This window comes from Pelecanus crispus, chromosome Z, assembly GCF_030463565.1.
Source record: "Pelecanus crispus isolate bPelCri1 chromosome Z, bPelCri1.pri, whole genome shotgun sequence".
In the NCBI taxonomy this organism is placed as follows: domain Eukaryota; kingdom Metazoa; phylum Chordata; class Aves; order Pelecaniformes; family Pelecanidae; genus Pelecanus; species Pelecanus crispus.
Window position 1 is genome coordinate 68315902 of NC_134676.1, and position 27068 is coordinate 68342969.

Genomic DNA, 27068 nt, shown 5'->3' on the forward strand with positions numbered 1-27068 from the left:
TTCCAAAGAAATGCACTGGCTTTATGCATAGCATATTGCAACAAACAGGAACTAAACAAGTTTTTTTTTGCATTTGCAGAATCATAGATCAGCCAACATTTTCACTGAAATGCTGGTATATTACATTTTTACTGTCCCTCCTTCAAAGAGCTGTATACCCTGTTTCAACCTAGTTCAGTATTTTTTAAAACTAGTTTTGCTTTGCTGTCGCTTTGCAATTTGAAAGCTCTTTGAAAGTTCTGAAACAATGTGCTTTTGCATAATTCCATTAACTTGAAATACATTCAAATGAGGAATAGAGAGAACCAGCAGAAAAGAATTTGAATAGATGCTTTGAGCTTCTTTAGATGAAAAATGTCACAGAAACTCGAAGGAAATACTAATGCCTAAGAATAGATAACGTTCCTGAATTGCAATCACTGTTCTTTAGCATTCTGAAGATTACACATCAACACCTTTTTTGTTTATGCTTTATGCCTGCTGTATACAGAGGGTCACAAAGGATTTTACTCATGTGGTATGCAGGACTCAGAAAAAACATTTGCCACCATCGTTAGTCTCCAACTTTACAACCAAAGTCTCCGACAACTTCTGCTTCGGATTAAAGAAAAGGAACCGTCTGATATGTGATGAGCTTAATTAAAGTTTTCATTTGCTCAAGCTTTTATCTGTAAGCTGACATATTAAATTTATGACAGTTTAGTTTAGCAGTTGATTACTCCAAGAAGCTAAAAGTGTAGACCCAGACTACATACCTTCCTTAAATCTTTTTTCCCTTAAAAATCTACCTAGTTTGGGTGAATTTTGACCAGTTTCAATGGATCTACATGCATGCATTGTCCAAGATTTCTCTTTGCTGCAGTAGTAGCAGTAAATCAGAATATTGCAACAAATACCAACTTCCTGCAACACGACCAATTAAAAGACCCTGAATGATCAAACTGACAAACCCTAACTTTGCAAATCATATATTGTGAAGTGCCAGGAAGCAAACAAACAACTAACTTTGTACTGCCAGGCTTTATGTCATTTGAGGTATCTTTGTCTCAAGAAGATAAAGATGGCATAAATTCCTTATCATGTCTTCTGACTAATTCAATATAAGGTAATGATGCACTTATACCTCATCTGACTTTGGTTTGCACTGTCAAAACACCCAGGGTTGCAGATTTTGGAATGCAGTCATGAACCAGAGCTTGATTTAAGGCAAATAGTATGTTCCCATGCAAGCGAGTATGTCTGTGATGGTCTTACCTTTTGGGGGTTAGTCTTTTGCTGTACCACGTCCATGAAATCCTCATCTGAGATGGTGAAGGTGGTATCAGCAGAACTTCTTGCAGGTCCTTGATACAGTGCTCCAGAGCCATTCTTTAAGTCAATTGCTGAGAAGAAGTGGCAAAGATAGTTTTATTTCAAAATACAGATAAAATTTTCAGTCTAAAGAACACTACTCTCCTTATCTACTAAGATGAAGCATCCAGTCTAAACATAAATCTTGAGCTAACAGCCACTTAGAAAATGAAAGGGTTTTAGTTCTTCTTCTTTAATGAAAGAAAATAATTGACATTAGAACAACAACAAAAAATTATTCCTGTACTAAGGGGGAGGGGGTTTACAGCAAGGACTGCCATTTCAAAATTCTTGCACAGATGGCAAAAACCATTTTTAAACAACACTTGAGATTCACAAGATATTAATTAGTGCAATTACTGCAAAAATGTTAAAGGTAGTAATAAAGCCCTAATGTTTTAAAACAGCGTCCTATATTCAGAGAAGGCAAATGTGGTGGTGTTCAAACATGCTGCTGCATTTTCCCTGTTCTGCCCCACAGGCAATATAGCCTGTTCTGCTTCATGCAAAGAGCATTTAAAGCCTTGCCAAATATCTGTCTTTCTCTTCTGAAAAGCCAAAAATTCCTCAAAGTGTCTGGAGCTTCACAGTGTTCTTTTCACACACCAAATGACCTGCCAAAATAATCTATTACAAGGCTAAAACTACCAGGTATTGTGTCATTTGTTTAGAAGAATATTAGAAGAATATTTTGACAGGATGTGCTCTGCCAAATCATTCTCACATTCTGCAAATTCCCAGTCTTCCCCTTTACACCTTTTCCTCTGTCCCCCACCCCTCTTTTTAAGCACAAAACAAAATCATTATTTAAGTGGATGTTCCCGTAAAGACATGACATCTCTGATTACAGAATCATGGCTGCCTAATACTAATACTGCCAGTTGGTTTCTCTTAGTTGACAAATTTTAAGACGTTGGCTTAACTATGGAGACTTATTTCTGCATAAACTCTGTCATGTGCATTTTTTTTTCCAAATAACTTTTCTGAAAGGTTAAGGTGAATGATATGGACTGGGAATAGCTTTTGTCTGTTTGAATTAAGTCTTTCATTTTCTGAAATCTGTTCTAAGTAATATTTAACCAGTTGTAACAAAACTAGAAGGGGAATTAAGTGTACAGTGATGCTCAGTGAGAAGTGACATACTGGATTATTATTATCCACTTGATTGTAAGGTAAATTTTAATTTCAGGAACAGTTTTAATGGGCATCACTAACTTGATGAAAGAAGAGGAGAAGAAAGAAAAAAAATTAGTGAGCACCAGATGAAAAATCTATCCCTTCTACATTTGCGGGTAGGAGCTGTGTAACATTCTTTTGATCCAAACCAGCTACTATATAGTCTAATGTTGTGAGCGAGACTTTAAACATTGCTCCTGTAGGTTATGCAGGCACAGATTATTATTAAAAATAAAATACAATAAAATTTTAAAAAAATCACCTGTTGAATCATGAAAAGCAAGTTTCACAGTAGATAGCAGCTCCTCAGATTAAGTTAACCAAACTTAACTCTCAATGTGCTTTTAAAATACAACTCTAGTCAAGTGCTAGCAATATTACAAACTATACCAATGTAGCCAAACTGAGCTAGCTCCATTTAAGCCAAACAGCACTGGTCAGCAAGCCCCACATATAAATTCACAAAACACACACATGGTTCTCTAGGATGCTTACATTTCTTAATTATTGATTTTTAATCACTTCTGGACCTTAGAAATCAAAAGAGCGTGAGCCCCTTCTTGTGTTTCATTTTGCATGCATTAATGTTTTTAGGTGTCCCTACCCTTCCCAGACTGTTCCAAAATGGAATCGAGATGCTGAAAGCCTGACATAACATCTCCCAAGACACAACAGACCCTCCTCTCCTTCTCTACTACGCAGTGGCTGAAAAAACAGTTTTGATTTATTTCATTGATAATACTCATCCATCAGTCTCAGCAGCATAAAGTTTAGACAACAAAAAAGAATTAAAAAGATGTAGTGACTCAGGCAAGTTCTAACAACTCGCAGATTTTAACCTGAATATAGTACATACTTAACATTGTTACAGTCCCTGTTTTCCTTCTCCATTTCCTATCCAAGTCTCCAAAGCATTGCTTATCAATCCACATCTATAATTAATGGTAAGCTCTCAAAGCACAAACCATGGTACCATGGGCAAAACTGTTACGTTTAATTACATGAAATCCTTAACTTGCCTCAAATTAAAACTTATGAGAAATTCTAAAAAAAAAATGAGGACCAATCTAATAGTATGCTCTTTTCCCCAAAACATGAAAATATAATTTCCATTTCCTCTTTATTCTTTTTAAAGAGCACTGATTTTTGCTAAGGAAGAAAAAAAAGAAAAAAAAGAACTGAGCAGACACAAAAGAGAAGAGCTCTGTGACAACAAATACTGTTGTTTTCACAAAAACATGAAGGACATTCCACCCAAAAGCCTAAAGCAAAAGCCACCCAAACCCCTAAAGGAACTAGCAGGAGGAAATGAAAGCCTGAAACTTGATACATAAGCCCTAGAGGGTAAATTCTGGTGAATCACACTGGAGAAAGACTGATATAAAATACACTGTATGTTGCGGTATTTTTGCAGAGGGAAACAACTCTCCACCTTATAGAGAATGGAAAACTACCCTAAAAACTTACTCATTCACTTTTTTTCAGGGAAAAAAAAAGAAGGATTAGAAACATATATGATCATTTTTCTCACCTCCTGACCTAGCCCAGAGTATTCAGATGACAAATAAGACTAAATTACAGCATCAGCACACAGAGAAACTAGCAATGAAAGAAATGAGCCAAGTACCAGAACAGATCATCCATCAGAGCAGAAAAATTCTAGCTTTCCAAAATGACCAGAGAGGGTGCCTTCTTGTAAAATACAACTTTATGAGATACAGCTGCCTGCTGTAGCAGGAAACAGTCTTGATGCAAGTTTCCTCTACAGTCTTCCACACACAGCTCCTGGATACACGTCTCTATGGTTATAGCTCCTGTCTCATCACTGTAGCTTTCATGCTGCACTACAACTGCAGCAGCAAGCTTGATAATGACTTGGTACTGGTGTAGCTATGTCAGTGCTCAGGTGGCTGATGACCTGGGTGGCTGCCAGGCAACTACCTCATGCACTGCTAGTGTGGCTCCACTGCTAGCAGTAACAGATGAGTAGCCTAAAGGTGTCTCCAGTGTTCTTTGTTCCTGAGATCATGTAGCCCTCCATGGCTGCTACAGATACAACTCTTCTCCTGGCCATTCACATGGCTGATCCACCCCATACAAAAAGAGAAGTTTGAAACACGGACGTGGTCCTCCTCAATAGAGTGTGTAGCAACACAAATTAAACTTAAAGCTGAAGTCCCTTCTAGAAATCAACAATCTTCTTAAATATGTAAAATTTTAGTATTACACACCTGGCAGGAAAGCAGAATCAAGCAGTTTCAGTGGATGAAACAGTACTTATCCTTCAAATTTTTGTTTTTACTTATATACAGAGGTGTTATAGTACAGTAATTGAATATCTATGAATTATTATAATCCATAAGATGCAGCTGTCAGAGACATAATTAAAAGGTCAAAAAAATCATATATATACACAAGCTAAAACACTAGACATTGACATTCTATAGCAGGTAGCCAAATAGCCTAAAAATCTAAGATTTGGGGCACAGATTTTTCATTGCCTTCAGAGAGTGCCTTACCATTTCTAGCAGAGAAATATTAAGGGGTCAGACTATGTTTTGTTTGTTTTGGTTTGGTTTTTATTGTGCTTTACAGAGGGTAAGTAACTGCAATACAAGACTCATCCTCAAAGCAAATGGAACAAAGTGTCACCCACACTTCATTGCCTGAAGTCATATCATATCATAAATTATAAAGCAGTTTTGCCACAATTTGTCAGATGTTCACAATCAACTGCATGTAATGATTTCTCCCCAGTTCTCCTAACAAAGTTTTATTCTTCTGAGAACTGGAAAGGAACAGAAGTATCTTCTGCCTTCAGCAGCGCCTTCAGAAGCATGATGAAAAGCAACAGATGGGTAAACTCTTCTGAGTACTGTTTTAGAGAGCCATTAACTATCAGCTAACAAATCTCAATGGCAAAGTCTTTTCTCTATGGAAAGAGAAGTTGAAATGAAGTAGCTTAACTAAAAAAAAAAAAAAATTTATACCCACTGAAATCAAAGGCAACTGTCGTACAGTAATAAATATGCAGGAAAGAGCAAAGCATGCTTTAGGTAGTGAAGCCAACTGGAGAAATCAAAGCTGGGCGGTCTCAATTAAGAATTTTATTAAAAAATAACAAAAGATAGCTCCAGTCCTACTAAGATTATTCCTTAGGTTTTGATACTACCAAAATCTGTATTGCTTCATATTCTTAAGAGGATTTTCAGCATCCTCTTAAATTAGAACAGCTTGCTTCTATAAAGAAATACCACTAATTAAGACCAGTTGTCAGTGGCTACAGTTCAACATTGTTTAGACAGCGAATAAGCTGTCCAAAATTTCACATCGTGAGTGCAAGATCCATGGTTCTACACCTCCTCATGTCTTCATGCCATACACAGAGAACCACACAAAAGTAAAGGTCATCGATAATTAAACAGGCTAGTGTTACTAATATTAGTGATGCCATCAAGAAGTGTCTGTGTAACAACAAAAGGTAAATCCAATTCACAAATCCTACCTCACTGAAAGTAATAAACAAAAATCTTGCCGTACTGCAGAGAATAGAGATCAAAAGGTTACAGTTGCAATTAAAACAAAGCACTAAAAATAAATATAAATTAAAAAAATCCCCACCGTTTTGACTCCTGAAGGTTTGGAAAACACCAGAACAATTGCGTACATGAGAAAGAATTTCACAGCGGTCCCTCATACTGCTGCTTTCTCTCATTTGCTTCACTTCCAGACTCCTCCCAGATATTTAGAGGCTCAAAGACATTAGCAGAAGATGCTGGAGCTACAGTCATTGAGTAAGACAGCAATGAGCTGTGGGGCCCAGATTGTTTCTACTGCTGTCAATTGCTGCAGTTTTCACAACAGCACAAAGCTGTGCAAAAGTGACAAGTACAAAAATTAAAAGACAATCCAGCACAACTACATAAGAAATTTAATAAGGGAAAGAGGCCTTAGCAGGTCACCCAAGAGAACCACAAACACTGCCTGCAAAGGCCCTGGGAGGCCCTTATAAAGAGAGGCCTAAAAAGAAGACAGATAATGAAACAATTAGCATCAACTCAAGGATAAAACCAAAACAAACCCCCCCCCCCCCCCCCCAATCTACCTCCTCATGTTTCAGTTGTTTCAGTGATGACGTCAAGAATTTTGACCATACATTGAAGGAGTAGGCAATATCTATCCACAGGAACCGAATTCTACATTAATTTTCATGTTGTATTTTCCTCTTTGCTTTATTGTAGCTATGTACCTTATGGGATCTAGCTCTCAAAACAGCAATTTTACTTCAAGAAAAAAGTGAAAGATAATTCAAAATTGTTATAATCTTAGCATAACATTTACAAAACTGATTTAAAATTATTGTACATGTTAACTAATAATCAGTGGGCCAAATTTAAATGTAAAGAAGTGCAATTCAACTGACAGAGTTGACTAATTAAAATCTGAATCATGTTTGAAAACGGTCAAAATAGTTACTTATATATATATATATACACCTTGCCATTAGAAATCTACCATTGGAGTTAGACAGCAACAGTACTATGCTATTAATCCACATAAAGACAAACTGTGAGAGTTGACACTACAATTGTCGCAACCGCTAATGCTCTGCCAATGACTTTAAATAACTATTTTAGTATTTTAATATTACAATTTAATATTTAAATTATTAATCAAAATTCAATTTTAATGATTTTATTTTAATATTAACCAACTCCTGCTTTATCCTTTAACTGCTTAAAATTTCAAAGACACAAAAATATTCAGAAAACCATTGGATGACACAGTAAATTCTTTGAAAGAGCGATATACAAAGGGAGTACTTCACACCAATACTCCTGATGTGAAAAAGTAAGCAACATTTTCTACAGACACCCTTCTTGTCACTTAAATATTTACATTCAGCCTTACATATTTACTAAACCATAGAGACTATACAGTAATTCATAAACACTAGCCACTGTTTTGACACCTAAGCTTGAAGGAACTGACTACACTATACAATAATTTGCAGTAACTTTTCCAAGATTTTAGAAATGTTTCATTTAAGCTCCTAATAGCAGTCAGCAACAGAAAGCGTTTAAAATATTAGACTACCTCCTCCACATTCCATCCCACAGGGAGCTTTAAGTAGTTCCAAATTCATATAAAAATACAGATATTGTTCACTGCAACACAGGCAGAGGGAACAGGACAAAGAAAAGTTACGTCTATTTAATCCCTTTCAGCTAGGGAAATAAGCATTGGAAGAAGGCACTACTTTCCTCCCACTGCTTCAGCAGGAAGCAGAAGAGAAGACAAGCTTTGTTTGAAAAACAGAAAAGGCTGACTCTTGATTTACTCAAAGCAGTACTCTCTCTCACTGGATGCAATGGCAATAACATCCACCTGTTCCCCCTCTAATAAAACTTGGCCTCATGAGGCAGGTAAGGCCACTGCTCAGGTCTACATCTTTAAGTGTGCCTGTTCTGCATTCATCAGTTTGCAGCTTAAGGTCTTCCTGAGCGAGAAGTTTTATTCATGTATTCAACATTCCTCATCAGATTTTTCTTCCATTGATTTGTCCCTCCATTCTTTGAACATAGGTAACACTGAGTTTAGGTGACCAACAAAGCAGTTCCAAAATTAAAGACAGCAATAAATCATCTTGAAGATAGTTTTCTGGTTGTTATTATAAACACGACCAGCATTTATATTATGTTTAGTTACATACAAAACAATAGATAGAACTGACATAGTGTACAGAGTGATTCGCTAACAAACACAAGTATCCACTTCAAGTGTTTTGGAGTTTAATCTATGCACTTCTAATATATGTTCTAAAAATGTGAGAACACAGGAAAGGCTTCATAAGCCTTCTGTCCAGGTTCTAAGCACACCCATCATTTAAATTACTGAGTGTGAAAGTGGAAAACTGCAGACAGTAGGAATGATTAAGAGCAGTAATGAGTTTTAAGACAGATCAGAGTTGAATTATGCTGTATTTACCCCGCTCCCATTTCAACGTATAGGTACTCGGCCTGCATAATGTACACGGGTATATTCAATATATTAACGGTTATCCAAGTGGAAATCACCCCTTATCCCTCAAAAATTGCTTAAAAGGCAATACAGGTAGAACAGAACTATCTTGATCAATCTACGTATGATATTTTTCTTAAAATAACTTAACAGCAATCTTGCTACTCAGAATCTCTGCTGGTTAACATTAGGAAAAGAGAAAGTGAAATTCTAGGTTTCTAAACCATTCTGTAAAAGGAAGAGAAGTTTCTTGAACACAAACTGCAGACACTGCAAAGACTTAACAATAGTTAAAAAGGTCACAGTCTATGGGACAAAGCACAACGCAGACCTGATGTGACCTACCAACATATCAGTCTCTTCCCTCAGCCTGTCAAAGGGCAGCCAACCTCATCTCTATCTCCCCCAAAACTGTTCTGACTAGATCCAACCATCGAGACCAATCAAAATGAAGCAGTCTGACAGACTTGACCCCCAAGACTTGCATTTCTCCACAAAAAAATAAAGGCGTGGAAGCTCCAACCTGACTATGGTTTATCCCTTTAGTAAAACTTTACATTCTACTAATAGACCATTTAGGGCACCTCACCAAAAAAACATGAATAATTCCAAAGACAATGAAATATATGTAATTACTAAAATTAGACTGCTTTTTGCGAAAATATACATTCTTAGAAACTAAGCACAAGACAATTTAAGAAGAGAAGTTTTTTGAGGAAGTAGTTTTGCCCCCATCAGACCATTTCACATATTTGTATAATACACTTTACCAGGAAACACTTCCCCTCTCACCCATTGCTATTACAAGCTTGAGCCTCTCTTCATCAACCCAGTCCCATGCTTAAAGGACGGGTAAGCATCATTATACTTTCATTAAACCTTGATCTCAGAAAATTTGAATGGAAACAAATTGGGCTATGTTTTCACTGAAGTGACAAGAACAATGCAGTAGATATAGATATATATAGATGGATACATTTATTTGTTTTAGATTAGTTAGCGTGTACACCACCAGCAGACTAATTACTGTAACACAGAGCTCCTAGTGGTTAATTTAGCCTGCTTTTCTAAGTGCAGTGGTGATCCGTTCTGGAAAATGTAAATAGAAATGCACTTAAGTTCTAGAGGATGGTTTGCCTATACCTACATCTAAATAGGCAAGTTACAGAAGTATGCTCCTAGAAAGGTTAGTAACTGCCATCATGGAACTTTACCTGACCTCCCTGTCACTTGTGCTTTCAGTATGCATTCAGATTTTTAGGTCCCAGTGAATATTCATGTACTACTTTATGCTTTTTTTTCCAAGATATCAGTTTAATTAGAATGAGTATAATTAATCTCACTTCATTAAAAAATGCATCAGGGCATTATATAAAAGCTACAACTTACTCCACTGCATTGCTGTTTTTCCATCTTTAGTGATGTCCCATTGGAATACAGCATTTACTTTCTTTACCAATTCACTTCCAACCTCTTTTACACGACGACCAATTTCTTCAAACACAAGGTCACTCTGCAGCCCTGCAGTCTTAAAAAAAGAGAGTGAGTTTGAAGAATTTAAAATTGAAACTCCATTTAAAAAGTACTAAATATCTTCATTAGTTCAAGCACTGTGTCCAGGAAAGTCTCTATTGCAGAATTATTAAATGCAATTGAGATTTCGTCCACCACAAATAATCACCTGTAGCAACTGTCAGCATTAAACCAGTACATTCAAGTAGAAAATGCTTCATGGACTCTTCCCGAAGAATTATTTCAAATCTTGCTTTTGCAATTTTTGTCATTTATCACGACAATTTAAGGTATGTTTCATAATTAGGGCTCTAAGGGCTTCTAAATTGCCTTTTATTCCCTTTGCAGGGTAACCATTGCCACTTTTTGCATGGTGCATGGCATGTCAGTTTTTAGAACACAAAAATGTTTTTACCAGTACATTACTTTAACTTGACATGGAAGATGTTCAAAATATACTGCACTATGAACACAGTCAGTGTAGACACAGTGTGTTTAAGAGTGGTATTAGCTACATTTACATTTTCAACTTTTCTAAACGTATTTTTTACAAGTCTTTCATTGTATTCCTTTAACAAATACTTGTACTGGATAAAATGCTACACTTTAAGAAACTGCTCCAGTGACATTTTTCATCTAACTGGAATTGGAGCAAAGAAGCTCTCACAGATTTAGTTTTTCTGCTGTACCTACCTGTACACCAGAATGCAATACTCCTCATGCTGCTGTCTTGTCACCTCTCTGGTTAAGCCTAACATTTTCCATTATATAACAGAGTTCCCGATGGCATCTAAATTTGCTGATCTTCACTCACTCAGGCTAGTTTCCCCTGGTGGATGTCTACTTCTGTCAGCAAAATTCTGCCAAAGCACCTTAATTTCTCAGAGTAAGCTTAAAGAAAAAAACCTGTTCTGCCCATGTTAAAAAAAAAAAAAATCTATAATTGTTTCACTGAACAGTTCTAATGCTTATATGTTTGAACTTCAAATGCAGATTTGGCAACAGTTCAGAATGTCAGAGGACTAAACACAACCAGCAAAAAGAAACAGGTTCCAGGAATATATCACAAGCTTTATATGAATGTCACTATCTTAGTACTTCATAAACTTCAATGCATTAAAGCTTCATCCTTTGCAGGCAGGAATCAATGGGGAAAAAAGATATGGTTTATTAAGGCAATGCACTATGCACCCATGTCTTTTAGACCACATTAAGAACTCAGGACATCCTCAGCATTGCATGTACAATTCTGTCTTTTATGGCATGTCCAGTACCCAAGGCTTAATGCATGCATGCAGAGGATTTTTTAAAATCCATATAGTATAAAGTGCATATCATGTGTTAGGCCTAACCACATGCACAAATGGCCATCAGAGCCTTCTCTCAAAATGATTCAATGACAAAACTGTTCTTTTCTATGAGTACGCTATCTAATTTTCATTTGTTCTGTTCTTCTAATGCCTTCCTGCTACTCTCCCCATGTCTCTCTGAAAAAATTGGGAAAGGTCACACACTTTTACAACCTACACTGAGTTTGATCTTCAAGATCCACAACATTAACCCAAAATGCTCGTTTTACAGGTACAGCCACAAATCAGAGATTCATTTTGTAACATACAGCACAATGCTTATCCTAACAGTTCAATTGGCATCAAGCACTTCAAACTTCATCAGCCATCCTGTGTATCTTAAGACATCTGTATTTTTCCCCTGAAACATATCCATGAACTTCTGCATCTTAAACAACGTGTGTGTTCACATCTCTGAATTCATATACTCGTCTAAGAACTGCAAATAAAACTGGCAGGTAATCTAAGTATTCTTCCCATGTTTTTCACAAAAATAAAGCCTAACTATGCTGCTTTGCAAGTTAAGACTTCTATTGTTTCCCCCTACCTTCAGAGGGTCCCGAGCAGAAGGCTTATCCAAGGCTGGTACTATATCCACATAGCCCCCTGCAATAGCAACTTCTCCAGTCTCTTCGACCTGTAGTGGGGGAAAAAAATTACATTAAAGAGAAAACCGATTCGCAGAAAGTCACAAGACAAGGGCAACCAAGGAGTTTTCCTTACATTTTAAAATCAGAGATGAAGAAAAGAGAAAACATAGAAGTTCCAGAGTGAAAAAACCCACCCTGCAAATGTGTTGTAGTCTTGAGGCAAGTTAGTATGCTATGCTTTGCAGACAGCTCTTCAAACAAAGTAATTATTTGCTTCTTGAGAAATTACACCAAAATATATTGCTGTTTTTCTGTTCACAAAATGGTAGAAAAACCTTTTTTACCTGAAAATTTACCTCCAGTGTTATAAGTTACTGTCAATGTTACTTCAAAAATAGTTCTGAGAAAGATATTGTTCTAAAATGTCTTTCCTTGAGGTAGATATGCAGTTGTCAAAGAGTTCATCTAGACAGTTTCACTATCTCCAGGTGCCTTACACTGCAACTTGCACTAGAAACAATTTTTTAAGCATTGTAAAACTGGAGAGACTACAAGAAGAAAGATGAAAAATACCTGACTTCCCTTCTGTTTTAATGTTTTGAAATAGTTAAGTCAGAGAAGAAAATGCGTTTCATTTTGGCACTGCCTCTTTAAGGGGTCTGACAAACCATTTTGACATATGGCAGCAAACAGAAGATGGCAAAATGATTCACAGACAATGCATAGAGAGTTATATGATAAATAGCCAAAGCAGAGGAATACCCAGTATCACAGCCTAGCTTATTGCACAGGTGAAATTAATACAGAAAGACTACATAATAACAATTACTCAAATCATGACTAACAGCTTGTCACCTGCTAGCACTGCACTTCAGACAATGCTGAAAATGGATTGCAACAAGCATATTGAAGTTATATGCCTACTTTTAGCTTGATTTAACCAGATTTCATTAGAAATACAAAGAGGCCTTTACTTCAGACTAATCCAATATGCAATAAGAAACAAAATTCTGCACAATGCGTAACTGTTGAAACAAGGTGGTTTTCTATAATCCTGTTAAACATTGTTACTCCACACTTGTGGAAGAAAAAACCTGTAGCAAAATCCCCCAAAACTCTACAGATTAGCAATGACTAAACCAAGCATAATAACAAATCCAGCCTTTAAACACAACCAAACATCCCACTCTGTTTACAAATTCCAGAGGACTGGGAAGCATATAATGAATTCTGTTAATTTACACTGTGTATGAAAACCCTGAAAAGTAAATACCTAAAGTCTAGAAATTCCGTCAAGCCTGGGTGGTAGTACCTTTTAAATATAGCTAAGCCACTTCCAACACAGTAATTGCCAAAGCTCATTTGAGGCACCAAACCGTCTTGTTTAATACTTGTAACCAGAGATGGAGACTTTGTACATAGTAGCCTGGATGTTGGTAACATTCTGAAATTCTATAGCTGCTAACCCTCATCAGGTCTGCAAACAAAATTTACCTCCTCCAGTCAACATTTATTCCACAAAGCTGTATTCCTGCAGAAAGAGCAATCCTATGTTCTTATGATGACTCTCCTGATTTGATTTTGCCTGCCCAATCCTCCCTGCAGCTGCAACTATCTGCTGTATTCGCTAATCAACACCTGACTACATTTTTACAGAGATGGTGTTGCAAAACTTTCTCCAGCCAAAGCAATGTAAATTGCATCTGCATAAGCCAACACATATTGACAAATACCAGTAGCAAATCATAGTTTAGGAAAGTGACAGTGTCATAGGATGTTACAACAGAACCTTTGAGAATTTACTTTTCACTTCCACAAGGAGTATTTCACCCTTAGCTTCCAGTAAGTATCCTACCAAGTGTAGCAGACGATTACAGGATACCCACACAAAATGCTACCAACAAAGCCAGAGAAAATAGAATACTGCAAAAAGTGAATTTATAAGTGTAAACTGGTTTATTGTAGTTACTATGTCCAACTGGTATGAAACTTCCAATTTTAAGTAAGCTGTTCTGTGTAGATGCAGCCTAAGTTTAACTCAATTTAAGCTGAATTTGTTTAAGTTTATCTGTATAAATTGTCAGGAGTTGATTTAAGATAAACAAATGTTAAAGATGCATCCACGAGGTTATGATTAACTGCAGAAAACAAGTGCAAACTATGCTGACCTGACTGCTTTTTGCTTTTCCACAGTGGACAAACACAGGAAATGCAATACAATTAAGTGAGTTCTCATATTATTTAATATAAAGACTATATTAAGTACTATCAGTATAATGGTATTTTTATTGGAATCTTAGTGACACCATAAATTAAGAAAGAATATTTCACTCTATTCACTTAATTTCTTTACAAAACCTTCTTCAATGGTGTGCTTGATGAGCCACTTTTTTTGCTTCCCCTTATACCCCCAGTCTTTTAAGCAACACATCTTTCTCTAAAGCCCACAACGGTGAGCATGTTCTGACCTTGGTCTGAAAATGGATTCTGTTTCCTTCTTTCCACATTTCTGTTTTTAAAGTTTGCCCCGGAAAGACTGGTCTCACAAAGCGAACCTAAAAAAAAAAAAAGGTAAAAAAAAAAGTGGGGGTGTGAACAGATCTGTCATATGTACATGCAAAGCTTAAAAGCATAGGCTCTACTGAAATGAGAAAAAGCAAGGGAAAAATCAGTCATCTAGCAATATAGAAAGCCTAACTATTTAAGTAAACATACTAGATAGAGGCATTAAAATGCACGCAGCAATAAGTAAAGGCAATTGTGGCAGTAAAGACATCACAAAAGCCTTTCCCACCCTAAACATCTTTTTTTGGCACTAAAACCAGAAAAACCAAGAAAATTAACTGCAAAGGATGAACACACAGACCTTGATCGCCTTGAATCTGTTCACATCATTATTTGCAAACTGCTTCAAAACGTTTCTAGCAGCAAACCCAAAGGAGCATAGTCCATGAAGTATAGGCTTCTTAAATCCTATTTCAAAAAGTAACATTTTAGCATTTGTAATATTAGGAGTTTGCATGTTGCTTCTATAAGTATCTATATTTTATTCATAGTATTCCCTCCAATAATGTTCTTAATCCTTTTTCTTTTTATCCTAATTTATCTCACTGAAAAAGCATCTGTTACCATTTATTGTTTCCTCTACTTTGAGGCAAAGGAAAGTGCTCACTGAGAACTGGCACTCCAACACTGCTTCTGCTATGTAAGACTCACAAGTAGAATTAGTCCCTGTCTGTAGAGGTGACAAAATGAAAAATAAGGAGATTGACTGTTCTAGGTAAGTGGATAGGCACACCACACACACAGTTACATGGAAGTATGCATATCAAGGGTAAGAGGTCATACTAAAAGGTAGTCATCCTAAGATTATTTGATTCTTCCCATTTTTAATTCCTGTTCATGGTTGCCAAAAGTCTTCAAATATAGTGCACACTTCAGGATTAACTTTTCTTTATTTAGAAGTGGAAAAAGCCCTGAAAAGATTTCAGGCATTTTGAACACATCTAACAAAAAAAGAGAAAAAAAAATTACAGTGTTTTGTTCATACCGACATATTTGGTCAGGTTTCCTCACACATCTATGCTTTGGAGTAGGACCTGAACCTTGGCAAAGGATAATCTTTGTATTACCACTGAATCTTTTTCCAGTCTTGTCAAAGTCTGACAAAATAAACCTTTGAAAACTGGTCTGAGATTTGCTGAAGTGCAAGTGTTAAGTTTTAAAGTTGCTGCTTGTACCGAGTATGTTCTGATCCCTTAACAGGTTGCTCTGACCTGACAGGGCACATGAATAGTAATTGATCACACTTGCAACAGCCCATGGATTTGAGACAGGTCTGTCCAGCTTTGGGTCTGAAACCAGTTGCTTCGCCTGGAATTCATCTGCCACTCTCGGCTGCCAGAGCCTGTTTTTCCTGAGCTCTAAACAACTCCTCATAGCATCTACACAGCACGAAAAGTTGTCCCAAGGGACAACAGCTAGGAGAAAAAAACAAAAACAAAACCAAAAAAACAAAAAAGAGGAGACAGGAGAAAGTCTAGCCTGCACAGAATGAGAAGATGTAGGAGAAGAAGAAGCCACCCTCAAGACAGAGACAAAAAAGCAGGAGTAAGGATGAGAAAAAGAAATTCTGACTCTTAACCTAATGAGAGGAGATGTGACAGAAGGACAGGCTAAAAGGAACATGAGTGTTTTCTCACTCTAAGTATTCCACTCTGATCATTCTGTAATTTCTTTCCTGTAAAACATTTGAATATGCACACTTCTAATAGCACTCTCTTTTTGTACACTGTCCACAGAGTATTTCTGAAAGCACAAAGATACCATGCAGTTGGTTTGAAAACAGATTACTGGCGTTATTGTAACAATATCAGTATTCAGTACCTCTCATACAGAATGTTAGTGTGACATTTAGCTCTCTAAAAGCTTAGCTCAATTCACCATGCAAGCACCAAAACCCACCACTATCTTCAGAACTCAGAAACAGGCAAATATATACAGTCCTGTTCTTCCCCAGTATTTTCTTTATAAAACTAATGCATACTCAAAGAAAAATCCATAAGGCAATCAAGTTACTTTTTATTTAGACTAAAATGAAAACAAAGTTAATGTTGCTTTCACTTTCTAATATCTCATAAATACTCACAAGCTACAGGAAAAAAGGCACAAGAATATAAACAGATGTTTTCATGTAGTATATCTCCTCTGAAACACTACTCATAGGAAGGCTTAGCAATAATCCTGGAAAGACCTGAGCCCACTATGCCGAATGCTTGCTTCCAGTGCATGCTGGCGAGAGCCAGTCAAAGAGAACATTTACAGAGATTGAAGACAAGAAGGTGTGTGAATATACCCAAAGAAAAAAGCTTTTGTATATAACTAGAAAAAATATTTGTGGAATATCTCTACAGTCATTTTCTTCTTTGTATGAACCTACATTTAGTATAAGTATTTGTGTAGGAGACTGCCACAGTTCCAACATCCAGTGTGACAGTTTTCTGTTCTGACAAAGAGACTACCTCATCTACAGAATTAATTTCATTTCTCACTGTGTCTACGTGCCAGTGCTCTTTGTGTGAGCCGGTAGAAGATTTCTACTCTTCTTATTTTGTAAGGTTTTTATAGGATTAGCATCATTATTTTAAACACTGGGGTTTCAATTATAAACATGTATTTTTCTCCTCCAGCCTCTTCAAGAGTAATTGGGTGATTCCATCTAAATATTTGTCCAAAATCATCAGCCAAACAAACAAACAGAATGATTTAATAAACTGGGGAAATATCTTTATGGACTCTGGTATATGATTATCATTATTTATTAACACAAATTTACACCAGAATTATGCAAAACAGAGTTAACCAAGCATTTAGTATCTATTTATGAAAGGAGACAGTTTGTGGAAGTATGTTAGGCGTGATCTGAACGAGGAAGCATAGCTCTGCTCTATTTATCTTGGTAAGAACACCATACAACGATACTTCTATATTAAGAAGTCACCAGAAAAACTGCAGACAAATTATTACAGACCAGTATTTTTAGGTAAAGTTTATGATGATAGCATAGTAATCAGGAAAATTTCTTAAGTAAATCAAATTGCTGTCTGCCTGGAGCAATCACACTATACTGCTAGCAAGGCCTGAAAAGAACTCCAAAAAATACCTTCACAACAGAACTTTGAGAAAACAGACTCTTCTTTAGTAATTACACCCCTGCAAGAATCAGTTAATGTAGCCCATGGCCTGTTGCTTTGTCATGTAGCATTACATAAATGAACAAGCTACTGCACTAGCAAGATGTGCAGTTAAGCAATTTTATAGGAAACAAACTCTGTCTCTCACGCTCTCCTCAGATGTATTTGAACTGAGAAGACTACACAAAAGCACACTGAGACCAACATAATCTCAAAATTATTTAGATAGAAAGAATTATCTATCAAAGAATTTATGGAATTCCTTCTGAAGCTTTTGATAGTCAATTATTCCTGCTTATGAAACAGAGACTGTAAAGATGGGATAGTGGCAACAAATAAGCTCTAAAAGGAAAATACGGTAGGAAGCAGGTTTCCATTGTAGGTAGAGTCCAAGCATCACTCCGCATTCCTAGCTACAAGAAGCAATGCTTTAAAGTGAGGCATCACACATAGCTTTGAAGACATCTGATGGTGGCTCTAAGAACAGTTATAAAAAAAAGCACTGTTTTTTCCAGCTTTTTAAAAATGTACAGACTAAGTGAAGAAAAGATTAAAAATGCATTTACATCATCCTTCGTACAAATATTAATACAGTAGTATCCCTCAGCTCACCTCCAAGAGCAGCAAAACTTGGGTCAACATGTAAAGGATTCCAATCCCCACTCAGCCGATACAAGGCAGCCTGCAGAAACAGAAAAATGGGAGGCCAGCTGAGCTTGGCAGAAACAAGCAAGAGTCACTCAAAAACTTATGATAGATTAACAAACTTATCACAACTTATTTTACTAGTCCTTAGATAGCGTATTCTACAATAAAGCCGGTAAAATAGGAATTAAATGTTAATGTGCATACAAACTGCCAAAGCTCCAGGGAAATGCGCCAAGAACTGTGTGTGGTCTTGGTACAAAAGAAAATAATACAACTGCTTAAAGGGAGGAAAAAACAACCTACTCTGCTGACATACAGATCCAGCTTCACTAAAATTTGGAAACAGTGAAGTAATTAACTTTCTAGAATTTGTCCATAGGTTCTTTAGCTTAAAGTGTAATTTTCAAGAGTCTTCTCCCATGACAGATTAATCAATAATTTTTAAAAAAAATTACATATGAAAACTTTCTTTTTTAAAAAAACACACACACTACCATGCTTTTTCAACATCTGATTCACCTTACAGAGATCAGAAATATCCTCATCCTTCCCTTTTAAGAGTAACACGACTGACTAATTATGATACGCTTCTCTCTTAGCAGCTTCATGGGTGGATGTTCTCAATATTAAAAACAAACAAACCTCCAAAGTAACATGCCAAGCTTTCTAGAAGACTTTTGCTTCATGTTAAATATTCTCTTTCACTAGTAAAAAGTAGAGAAATACAGATTTAGTGTATTGTATATACTGTGAATGTGAGTAAAGCTGACAAATGATGAAGAATATGGCCTCTGTACTTCAGTTTTCTGTCTCTGTGTGGCCTTAGCATTTTTATTATCAAATCTTATATTGGGTCTACATGTACAGTGGCCAGCAGTCCATAATATGAGAGGCTTGACAAGCCAACCTGTCCATCTTTCCGGACTAAAAACTTATTCCCCAGTCATCAGATTCCAGTAAAATCCAGTGACTAAATGATTGTGGAGTACTCTGCAGTACAATATTCCCAAAAGTACAGAGAAAACCAATACATCACGTTAACTAACACTAGGGAAGATTTCAAGAATTTAGTAGTTTTACATGATGGCACATACAGATTGAACATGAATTTAATTGAAAAGAGCTTTTAAACTGAAAACAAATTCTATTTTAATCAAGCACATTATTGGCCCTTAGAACATTTCCCCCAGTGTTTTGGACTGGGATCATAAAAAATGGTATGTGTTTATCCAAACACGCTAAATTCTGCTTGGAGGAAAGAAGCTAACAGATTTCTCAAACAGAAGAAAGAAAAAAGAAAGATTCCCCAAAGGAAGCATTTTCTGATATACGTCTAACACCATTTCTTCTATCAAATCTGAAGCAAACGACAGTGTAAGTAAAGAGGTTCTGAAGTCATCATTTTAATCCATAATCTATTTGTTTTATTTTTAATCCATTAATATTCAGGTCCATTTCTTCAAGTATGTACAGCTTTCACACTGTCCTGGTTTCGGCTGGGATAGAGTTAATTTTCTTCCTAGCAGCAGGCATAGTGCTGTGTTTTGGATTTAGTAGAAGAATGTTGATAACATGCTGATGTTTTTAGTTGTTGCTGAGTACTGCTTATGCTAGTCAAGGACTTTTTCAGCTTCCCATGCTCTGCCAGGCGCACAAGAAACTGGGAGGGGGCACAGCCAGAATAGTTGATCCAAACTGACCAAAGGGCTATTCCATACCATATGACGTCATGCTCAGTATAGAAACTGGGGGGGGTTGGCCGGGGAGCAGCGATCGCTGCTCGGGAACTGTCTGGGTATCGGTCGTCGGGTGGTGAGCAATTCATTGTGCATCACTTGCTTTGTATATTATTATTACTATTATTATTATTATATTGTTATTATTATTATTTTACTTTATTTTATTTCAATTATTAAACTGTTCTTATCTCAACCCAGGAGTGTTTCTCACTCTTACTCCTCCGATTCTCTCCTCCATCCCATCAGGGTAGGGGGAGTGAGCGAGCGGCTGCGTGGTACTGAGTTGCTGGCTGGGACTAAACCACGACAACACTAAGCTCTAATACTCTCTTATTTGTCCTGGTAGCCTTCATCAATACAGCAAGTGTTTTGAGTCTCAGTTAGGGTGGATGTAGAAGAGCTTGTCACTGCTTTTGTGTGAGAGTGTTGGATATATGCACTAAAACTGGCAAGAAGAAAATCCTAAACTACACCATAGCTTAAGCACACAAATCTTAGAAAGGCAAGTACTAAGCTAATACTCCTCCATGGATGCTTACATTGTTGTTTACTCTTTTTGAAACACTATTCCTTTTGAAATCAAAAATCAATAAGATGGCAACACTGGATCTGAAATTTCTAACTGTAATTCTACTTTTGCCCAAAACATATATTTATTATAACATTTTTTTGTAATTATCTTCTAATTGATCCTATAAATTCTTACGAAAATAGTAAAGACTGGAAATTTCATACTAATGTAAGACTACAGTTCAGATTGGTCTGAGTTTGACCTTCCAAAAAAGACAGATGAGAGGGCAAATACCTTGCTGAAGGAACAGATAACCTGGAATTAATCTCACAGCATCACCAAGAAGTCGAAATAGCTAAGATATCTCACCTGGCGATGTCCTGGTTTCGGCTGGGATAGAGTTAATTTTCTTCCTAGTAGCTGCCATAGTGCTGTGGTTTGGATTTAGGATGAGAAGAATGTTGATAACACACTGATAGTTTAGTTGTTGCTAAGTACTGCTTATGCTAGTCAAGGACTTTTCAGCTTCCCATGCTCTGCCAGGTACACAAGAAACTGGGAGGGGTCACAGCCAGAATAGTTGATCCAAACTGGCCAAAGGGCTATTCCATATCATATGATGTCATGCTTGGTATAGAAACTGGGGGGGGGGGGTTGGCTGGGGGGCAGCAATCGCTGCTTGGGGACTGGCTGGGCATCAGTCAGCGAGTGGTGAGCAATTGCATTGTGCATTACTTGCTTTGTATATTATTATTATCATCATCATCATCATTATCATTATTACATTGTTACTATTATCATTACTATTTTACTTTATTTCAATTATTAAACTGTTCTTATCTCAACCCAGGAGTGTTTCTCACTCTTACTCCTCCAATTCTCTCCCCCATCCCACCAGGGCAGGGGGAGTGGGTTAGCGGCTGCATGGTGCTTAGGTGCTGGCTGGGGCTAAACCACAACAGGTGAGAAGAATAAAGTTAAGATCTCCTGAAGGCCGTATCCTCCAGTCCCAGGATTTTCAGCTAGCAATCTACAAACCAAATGGACTGTCAAATGATCCTATGCTACAGAGGCCTTTCTATAGGAAGCACCCAAGGAGTGTGTAGTGAAAGACATAGTGCTGGTTGAGGGTGGAACAGGAAAGCAAACTGAGATAATGTGTAAATATTTACACTCTACCACACCACTAAGGCAGCTGAGTGAAGTGATGAATGGGAAGAGACAGTCGGAAATGGGCTAACAATTACCATCCATGGAGAGCACCTGGTCCCTTCATTTATTGTTCTCTCTTATCTCAATTCTCACACAAATAGAAGAAAAATGGGGAACTAAGAGTGCCACCACACTCCCACTCGCACACAAAACATCCAAAGCAGCAGTGGTTCAGACAAGAACATGCACATGCTGCTCTTCTGACTTGCTGTGTCTTCACTTGTCCCAACTCTTCCTTTGAGGAGCAGCTCTGATGTACCACTAGCTTCTTTGCTAAGAGCTGTCCAACACCTTAATGCTACCAATATCAAAGTTATAACACTACGAAAGAGACTTTTAGTGAGGAACAGACACTTAGTTCCTTCTTTTTAAAAAAATTTAAAACTGACAATTTAGAGTTGCTCTTTACAGAATTCTACAAAGCAGAGTATCACCCTTCATTACTGAAGTTTTCTTTCAAAAGAGTCTGAAATCTAACAGCAAATTGCCACTCTTGAGAGCTAGAAAATAAAAATTGCCAGATGTGAAATAATAAAATAATTAAATGAATTTTTAACTAAATTAAAATTCTAAGGTCTCTCTTCCATTCTTCCATTAATCTGAACTTTTACAAAAGCTGTCAAGAGGCTTTTTTCATGAAGGAGCTGTTGTAATAAATTTTAATTCAAGCTAAATAACATTTAGTTGCAGTACTGGAAAATTTTATTTATGTATGATAAAAAAAAGAAAAATTTCTGGTTTAAGCTCAAATCTCAACTTAAAGCTAGCTATGCAGCTGTTGCGTACTAAAGCTGTAATAAGAAGTAGCCATTTATTTGGGGTGATAATAAGCACTACTTGGGAGATAATACTTCTACCAAATGCTTTTCAAAATTACTGTAGTAATAAATAACTTGTGCTTTGCTAACAAAATCAATGTAGCCTTTAGGAAATAATTAGGTTCAGGGCATTAAGTGTGATCAAGGTATTTAACTAAAAGTGTGATGCATGAATATGAGACTGTTGTGGTTTAACCCCAGCCAGCAACTAAGCAGAACACAGCCACTTGCTCACTCCCCACCAGTGGGATGGGGGAGAGAACTGGAAGGGTAAAAGTGAGAAAACTTGTGTGTTGAGATAAGAACAGTTTAATAATTGAAATAAAGTAAAATAGTGATGATTTAGAATCACAGAATGCTTTGAGTTGGAAGGGACCTTTACAGGTCATCCAGCCCAACCTCCCCTGCAGTGAGCAGGGACAGCTTTAACCAGATCAGGTTGCTCAGAGCCCTGTCCAACCTGACCTTGAATGTTTCTAGAGATGGGGCCTCTACCACCTCTCTGGGCAACCTGTTCCAGTGCTTCCCCACCCTCATTGTAAAAGATTTCTTTCTTATGTCTAGTCTAAATCTATTCTTCTTTAGTTTAAATCCATTATTCCTTGTCCTGTCACAACAGGCCGTGTTAGAAAGATTCTCCCCATCTTTCCTGTAGGCCCTCTTTAAGTACTGGAAGGTCACAATAAGGTCTCCTCGCAGCCTTCTCTTCTCCAGGCTGAACAACCCCAACTCCCTCAGCCTGTCCTCGTAGGAGAGGTGCTCCAGCCCTTGGATCATTTTGGTGTCCTTCTTCTGGACCCACTCCAACAGGTCCATGTCCTTCTTGTACTGAGGGCTCCAGAGCTGGACGCAGTACTCCAGGTGAGGTCTCACCAGAGCAGAGCAGAGGGGCAGAATCACCTCCCTCGACCTGCTGGCCATGCTTCTTTTGATGCAGCCCAGGATACGGTTGGCTTTCTGGGCTGCAAGCACACATTGCCGGCTCATGTCCAGCTTTTCATCCACCAGTACCCCCAAGTCCTTCTCCGCAGGGCTGCTCTCAATCTCTTCATCCCCCAGCCTGTACTGATATCGGGGGTTGCATGATGATAATGATGATGACGATTATGATGATGATGATAATAATAATAATAAATATAAATATACAAAGCAAGTGATGCACAATGCAATTGCTCACCACTTGTTGACTGATGCCCAGGCAATACCCAAGCAGTGGTCACTGCCAACCTGGCCACCCCCCCCCCCCCCCCCCCCCCAGTTTCTATACCGAGCATGACATCATATGGTATGGAATAGCCCTTCGGCCAGTTTGGATCAACTATTCTGGCTGTGACCCCTCCCAGTTTCTTGTGTACCTGGCAGAGCATGGGAAGCTGAAAAGTCCTTGACTAGCATAAGCAGGACTCAGCAACAACTAAACCATCAGTGTGTTATCAACATTCTTCTCCTACTAAATCCAAACCACAGCACTATGGCAGCTACTAGGAAGAAAATTAACTCTATCCCAGCCAAAACCAGGACAGAGGCAATACTTGTCTTTTTGTACTTCCAACAACTAGGGTGGCACTGCTCACAGCTAGAAAACACACAGGCTGAACTGAATAAAACAGTTACACAGCAGGTTATTTCAGATTCAATGCAGCCAAGTCAGGTCTGCCAACAAACTTCTTTTCATTTGCCACAGTCTTTGGTATTTCTTCATTATATAAATTACACTCCACATGAGAACAGAATTGTTTTAAAGCCTTGCTGGCTCTACTTTCTATATTCCTCGAATAATGGCATTTCCTGAAGTCTTGAGTGATAGCATTAAAAAAAAAAAAAAAAAAGAGAAAAAGTGATGCATCCTTGGAGGATGACAAGAGTCAGTTGATGTGGGGCATTAGATTGAAGTCAGTCATAATATGGTTAGATTGTTCTCCAATTAATAACACAAACTGTCAAGTCTCATTTCCTAACAATTTAGGAATCCTGCCAGACCACAAAAGAAAAGGCGATATCCAACCTGTCTGTGCCAATTTTTCAGTCTTGCCTGCAGACTGCAATAAAGGTCAGTGGTAAAGCTAACAAAAAAGGAAGCTAACTATCCATATATTTTCACTTCTAACTGGGGAGAAAGAGAGCTCTGCCCAACAGCTTATCTTACCACATATACATGTATATATGTATACACATACGTACGTGTGTGTAAATGTATGTACGTGCACTTTACCTAACAGCTTATTTAAGTAAGAGCAAGCAGTCAAGCCATATTATGAAAAAAACCCAGCCACAAATCTCATCTATACTTTTCAATGAGCTCTGATTTACATTAAGAAAAATGAGTGTTTCCAGTTAAACTGGCAGTGCTCATGCTTCAAGGGTTCAAATTTAGCACAGTACTGAAGTAATTCACTGTACTTAAAATTAAGCAGCTGCTCTTTGACTATACAAGATGCCCATTTGCTGTATCATCTTTTTTAATTAATTATCTCTGTAAGGGTAAGGAGAGAGATTCGGAAAGAGCAACTGGTAGAAACCAACACATAAAAAGATAAAAAGGTTTATTCATTCCTCCAGATAACCAACTATTTTTCTCAAAGCAGGTGTATGTGGAAAATAAACAAAATAGACAGTTTAAGGTGCTCATAATAGTTTCCAATGCCTAAATAGATTTTGTGGAAATCTGGATCACATGATTCTATTTTTTAACAAGACTGTAATTAAGAAATACAAGTGTATACTTTCCTGGACTACCTTAGGTTTGCACTTAAATGTCTTAGTGGTCTGGACTATCCAAATGCTGCCTTATTCCCTACATACCTTTGACTCGCTCAAGAATAAGAATTACTAAAATGTTCAATTAAAACACCTTCACATACACAGCTACAAACAGGAATAGGTATAACAGGTATAAAACAGCACTACATCTTTTCTCCTTCCCACTCCACATTATTCATGTCTTTACTGTTTAACCCTACCACTTATTTTTCAAATTTAAAATCAACTTATATATTCCGGCACAGGCTTCACAGAACATTAGCCATTTTTCATTAGCATGGCAAATGTACAAGAAGCCTTTCCTTTAACAGTGCCTCTCCTAATCAAAAAGAACAAACCACTTTGATTTGGGGAACTTCAAATGGAATAACAATTTTTATGTCCTTTACTAAGACATGCATACATTAGGGGAGGAAACAAACTCTTGGTAATGAAGAGCATCTTGTTTAAATGAAATAACTGCCAGGCTAGTACCGTTTCTTCTTTTATCATCTTACCACACAAAATTCTAGTATAATCCAAGCCCTCAACTATTTTTCAAAATTGCCACAATTAGAAAATTATATTCTGATCTTCCCAACAGGAATAAACATGGGGCAGGGTGTATATATGTTTGTGTGTATAGATCTTGAAATCAGCATCATAACATGTAACAAACTTTTAAAGCAGTCACTATTACAAATGCTCAGTCACCATACAATTTCAAGAGTTCTGAGAGTATCATCTCTGCATGCTGAAATCTCTAGACAAATTAGGAAAACATTATCAAATCCTTGCAATGGTTTCACATCCCTTTGTTTTGCTTGTATCGTCCTTTTTTGTTAAGCACTTTCTCCCCGGCACGCTCTCCATATCTATGAACCTACTGCTGCCCTTCATTTTCTCTATCATGAAACAAATTATTTATGCTACAAACAGAAAAAAAAAAAATCACCTGAGGCTCCCAGGAGGCTCTGTTGCACAATTCTCTGAAGTTAATTTAAATGTATGTGTTTTCAGGCAATGCTGTACTACAATCTTTACGGAGCAGGACATAAGAAAAACATTTGTCCTGTAACCACACTTTCCCCATCCACGCACATGTTTTCATCATCTTCCCTCCCACATGACTTTATTGCACTCATTCAAAAAATGACCTTAACTCAAAACACTCACCTTCCTATAACTTTTTTCTTCTAATCTGTTTAAAGTAAGCATAAAAATCTCTCAAGGAAACAAACATAAGCTGGAAATAACCAACTTTTTTTTTTTCCATATAATTTTAATGATTACTTATTCTATCTACACATATGTTCTCTAAAAACACACACAAATATTTACATGTGCTTAAAATGAAAATGCAAATGAAATCTGTGTGGAACAAAAGATGACTTTCCACATCCCAATGTAAGCGTCCACATCCCAGTTACACAGAAGCTGGTTAAGGATCTTATCACACCATCCTCAAAGTAAAGCACTGACTCATAGTACTGAACCTGCTGACAACAGGCAGAAAACATTTTACAGTAGATTTTACTTTAAAAATCCATTAGGCTGTTTCCCATGCACCTCTTTCCTCCAAAGATTTTTTTTTTTTTTTTTGCAAAGTCCACTCTTTTACAACAAACTAGATTTGTGCATAATTATCTTCACAATTGTTTCCAGTTATATTAAGAACTGCAGTTTTAGCTGAACTTGACACAGTGAAAA

At 37.1% G+C, this 27068-nt stretch overlaps 1 protein-coding gene across 5 annotated transcripts in view; it reads right to left on the reverse strand.

The window, feature by feature from the left end:
* Positions 1-27068, reverse strand: part of HSD17B4 (hydroxysteroid 17-beta dehydrogenase 4) — a 69820-nt gene that overhangs the window by 982 nt on the left and 41770 nt on the right. For 3 of the 5 annotated variants that reach the window (XM_075726002.1, XM_075726006.1, XM_075726005.1), the window contains 6 exons: positions 18304-18373; positions 14865-14971; positions 14467-14553; positions 11956-12045; positions 9937-10075; positions 1255-1382 (listed from right to left, as the gene is read on the reverse strand). In XM_075726002.1, coding sequence (XP_075582117.1) covers positions 1255-1382; positions 9937-10075; positions 11956-12045; positions 14467-14553; positions 14865-14971; positions 18304-18373 — 621 coding nt within the window. Of the gene's footprint in view, positions 1-1254; positions 1383-9936; positions 10076-10752; positions 10932-10988; positions 11547-11955; positions 12046-14466; positions 14554-14864; positions 14972-18303; positions 18374-27068 lie in introns of those variants that run through there. The other 2 variants (XR_012831849.1, XM_075726004.1) reach the window with 2 other exon arrangements.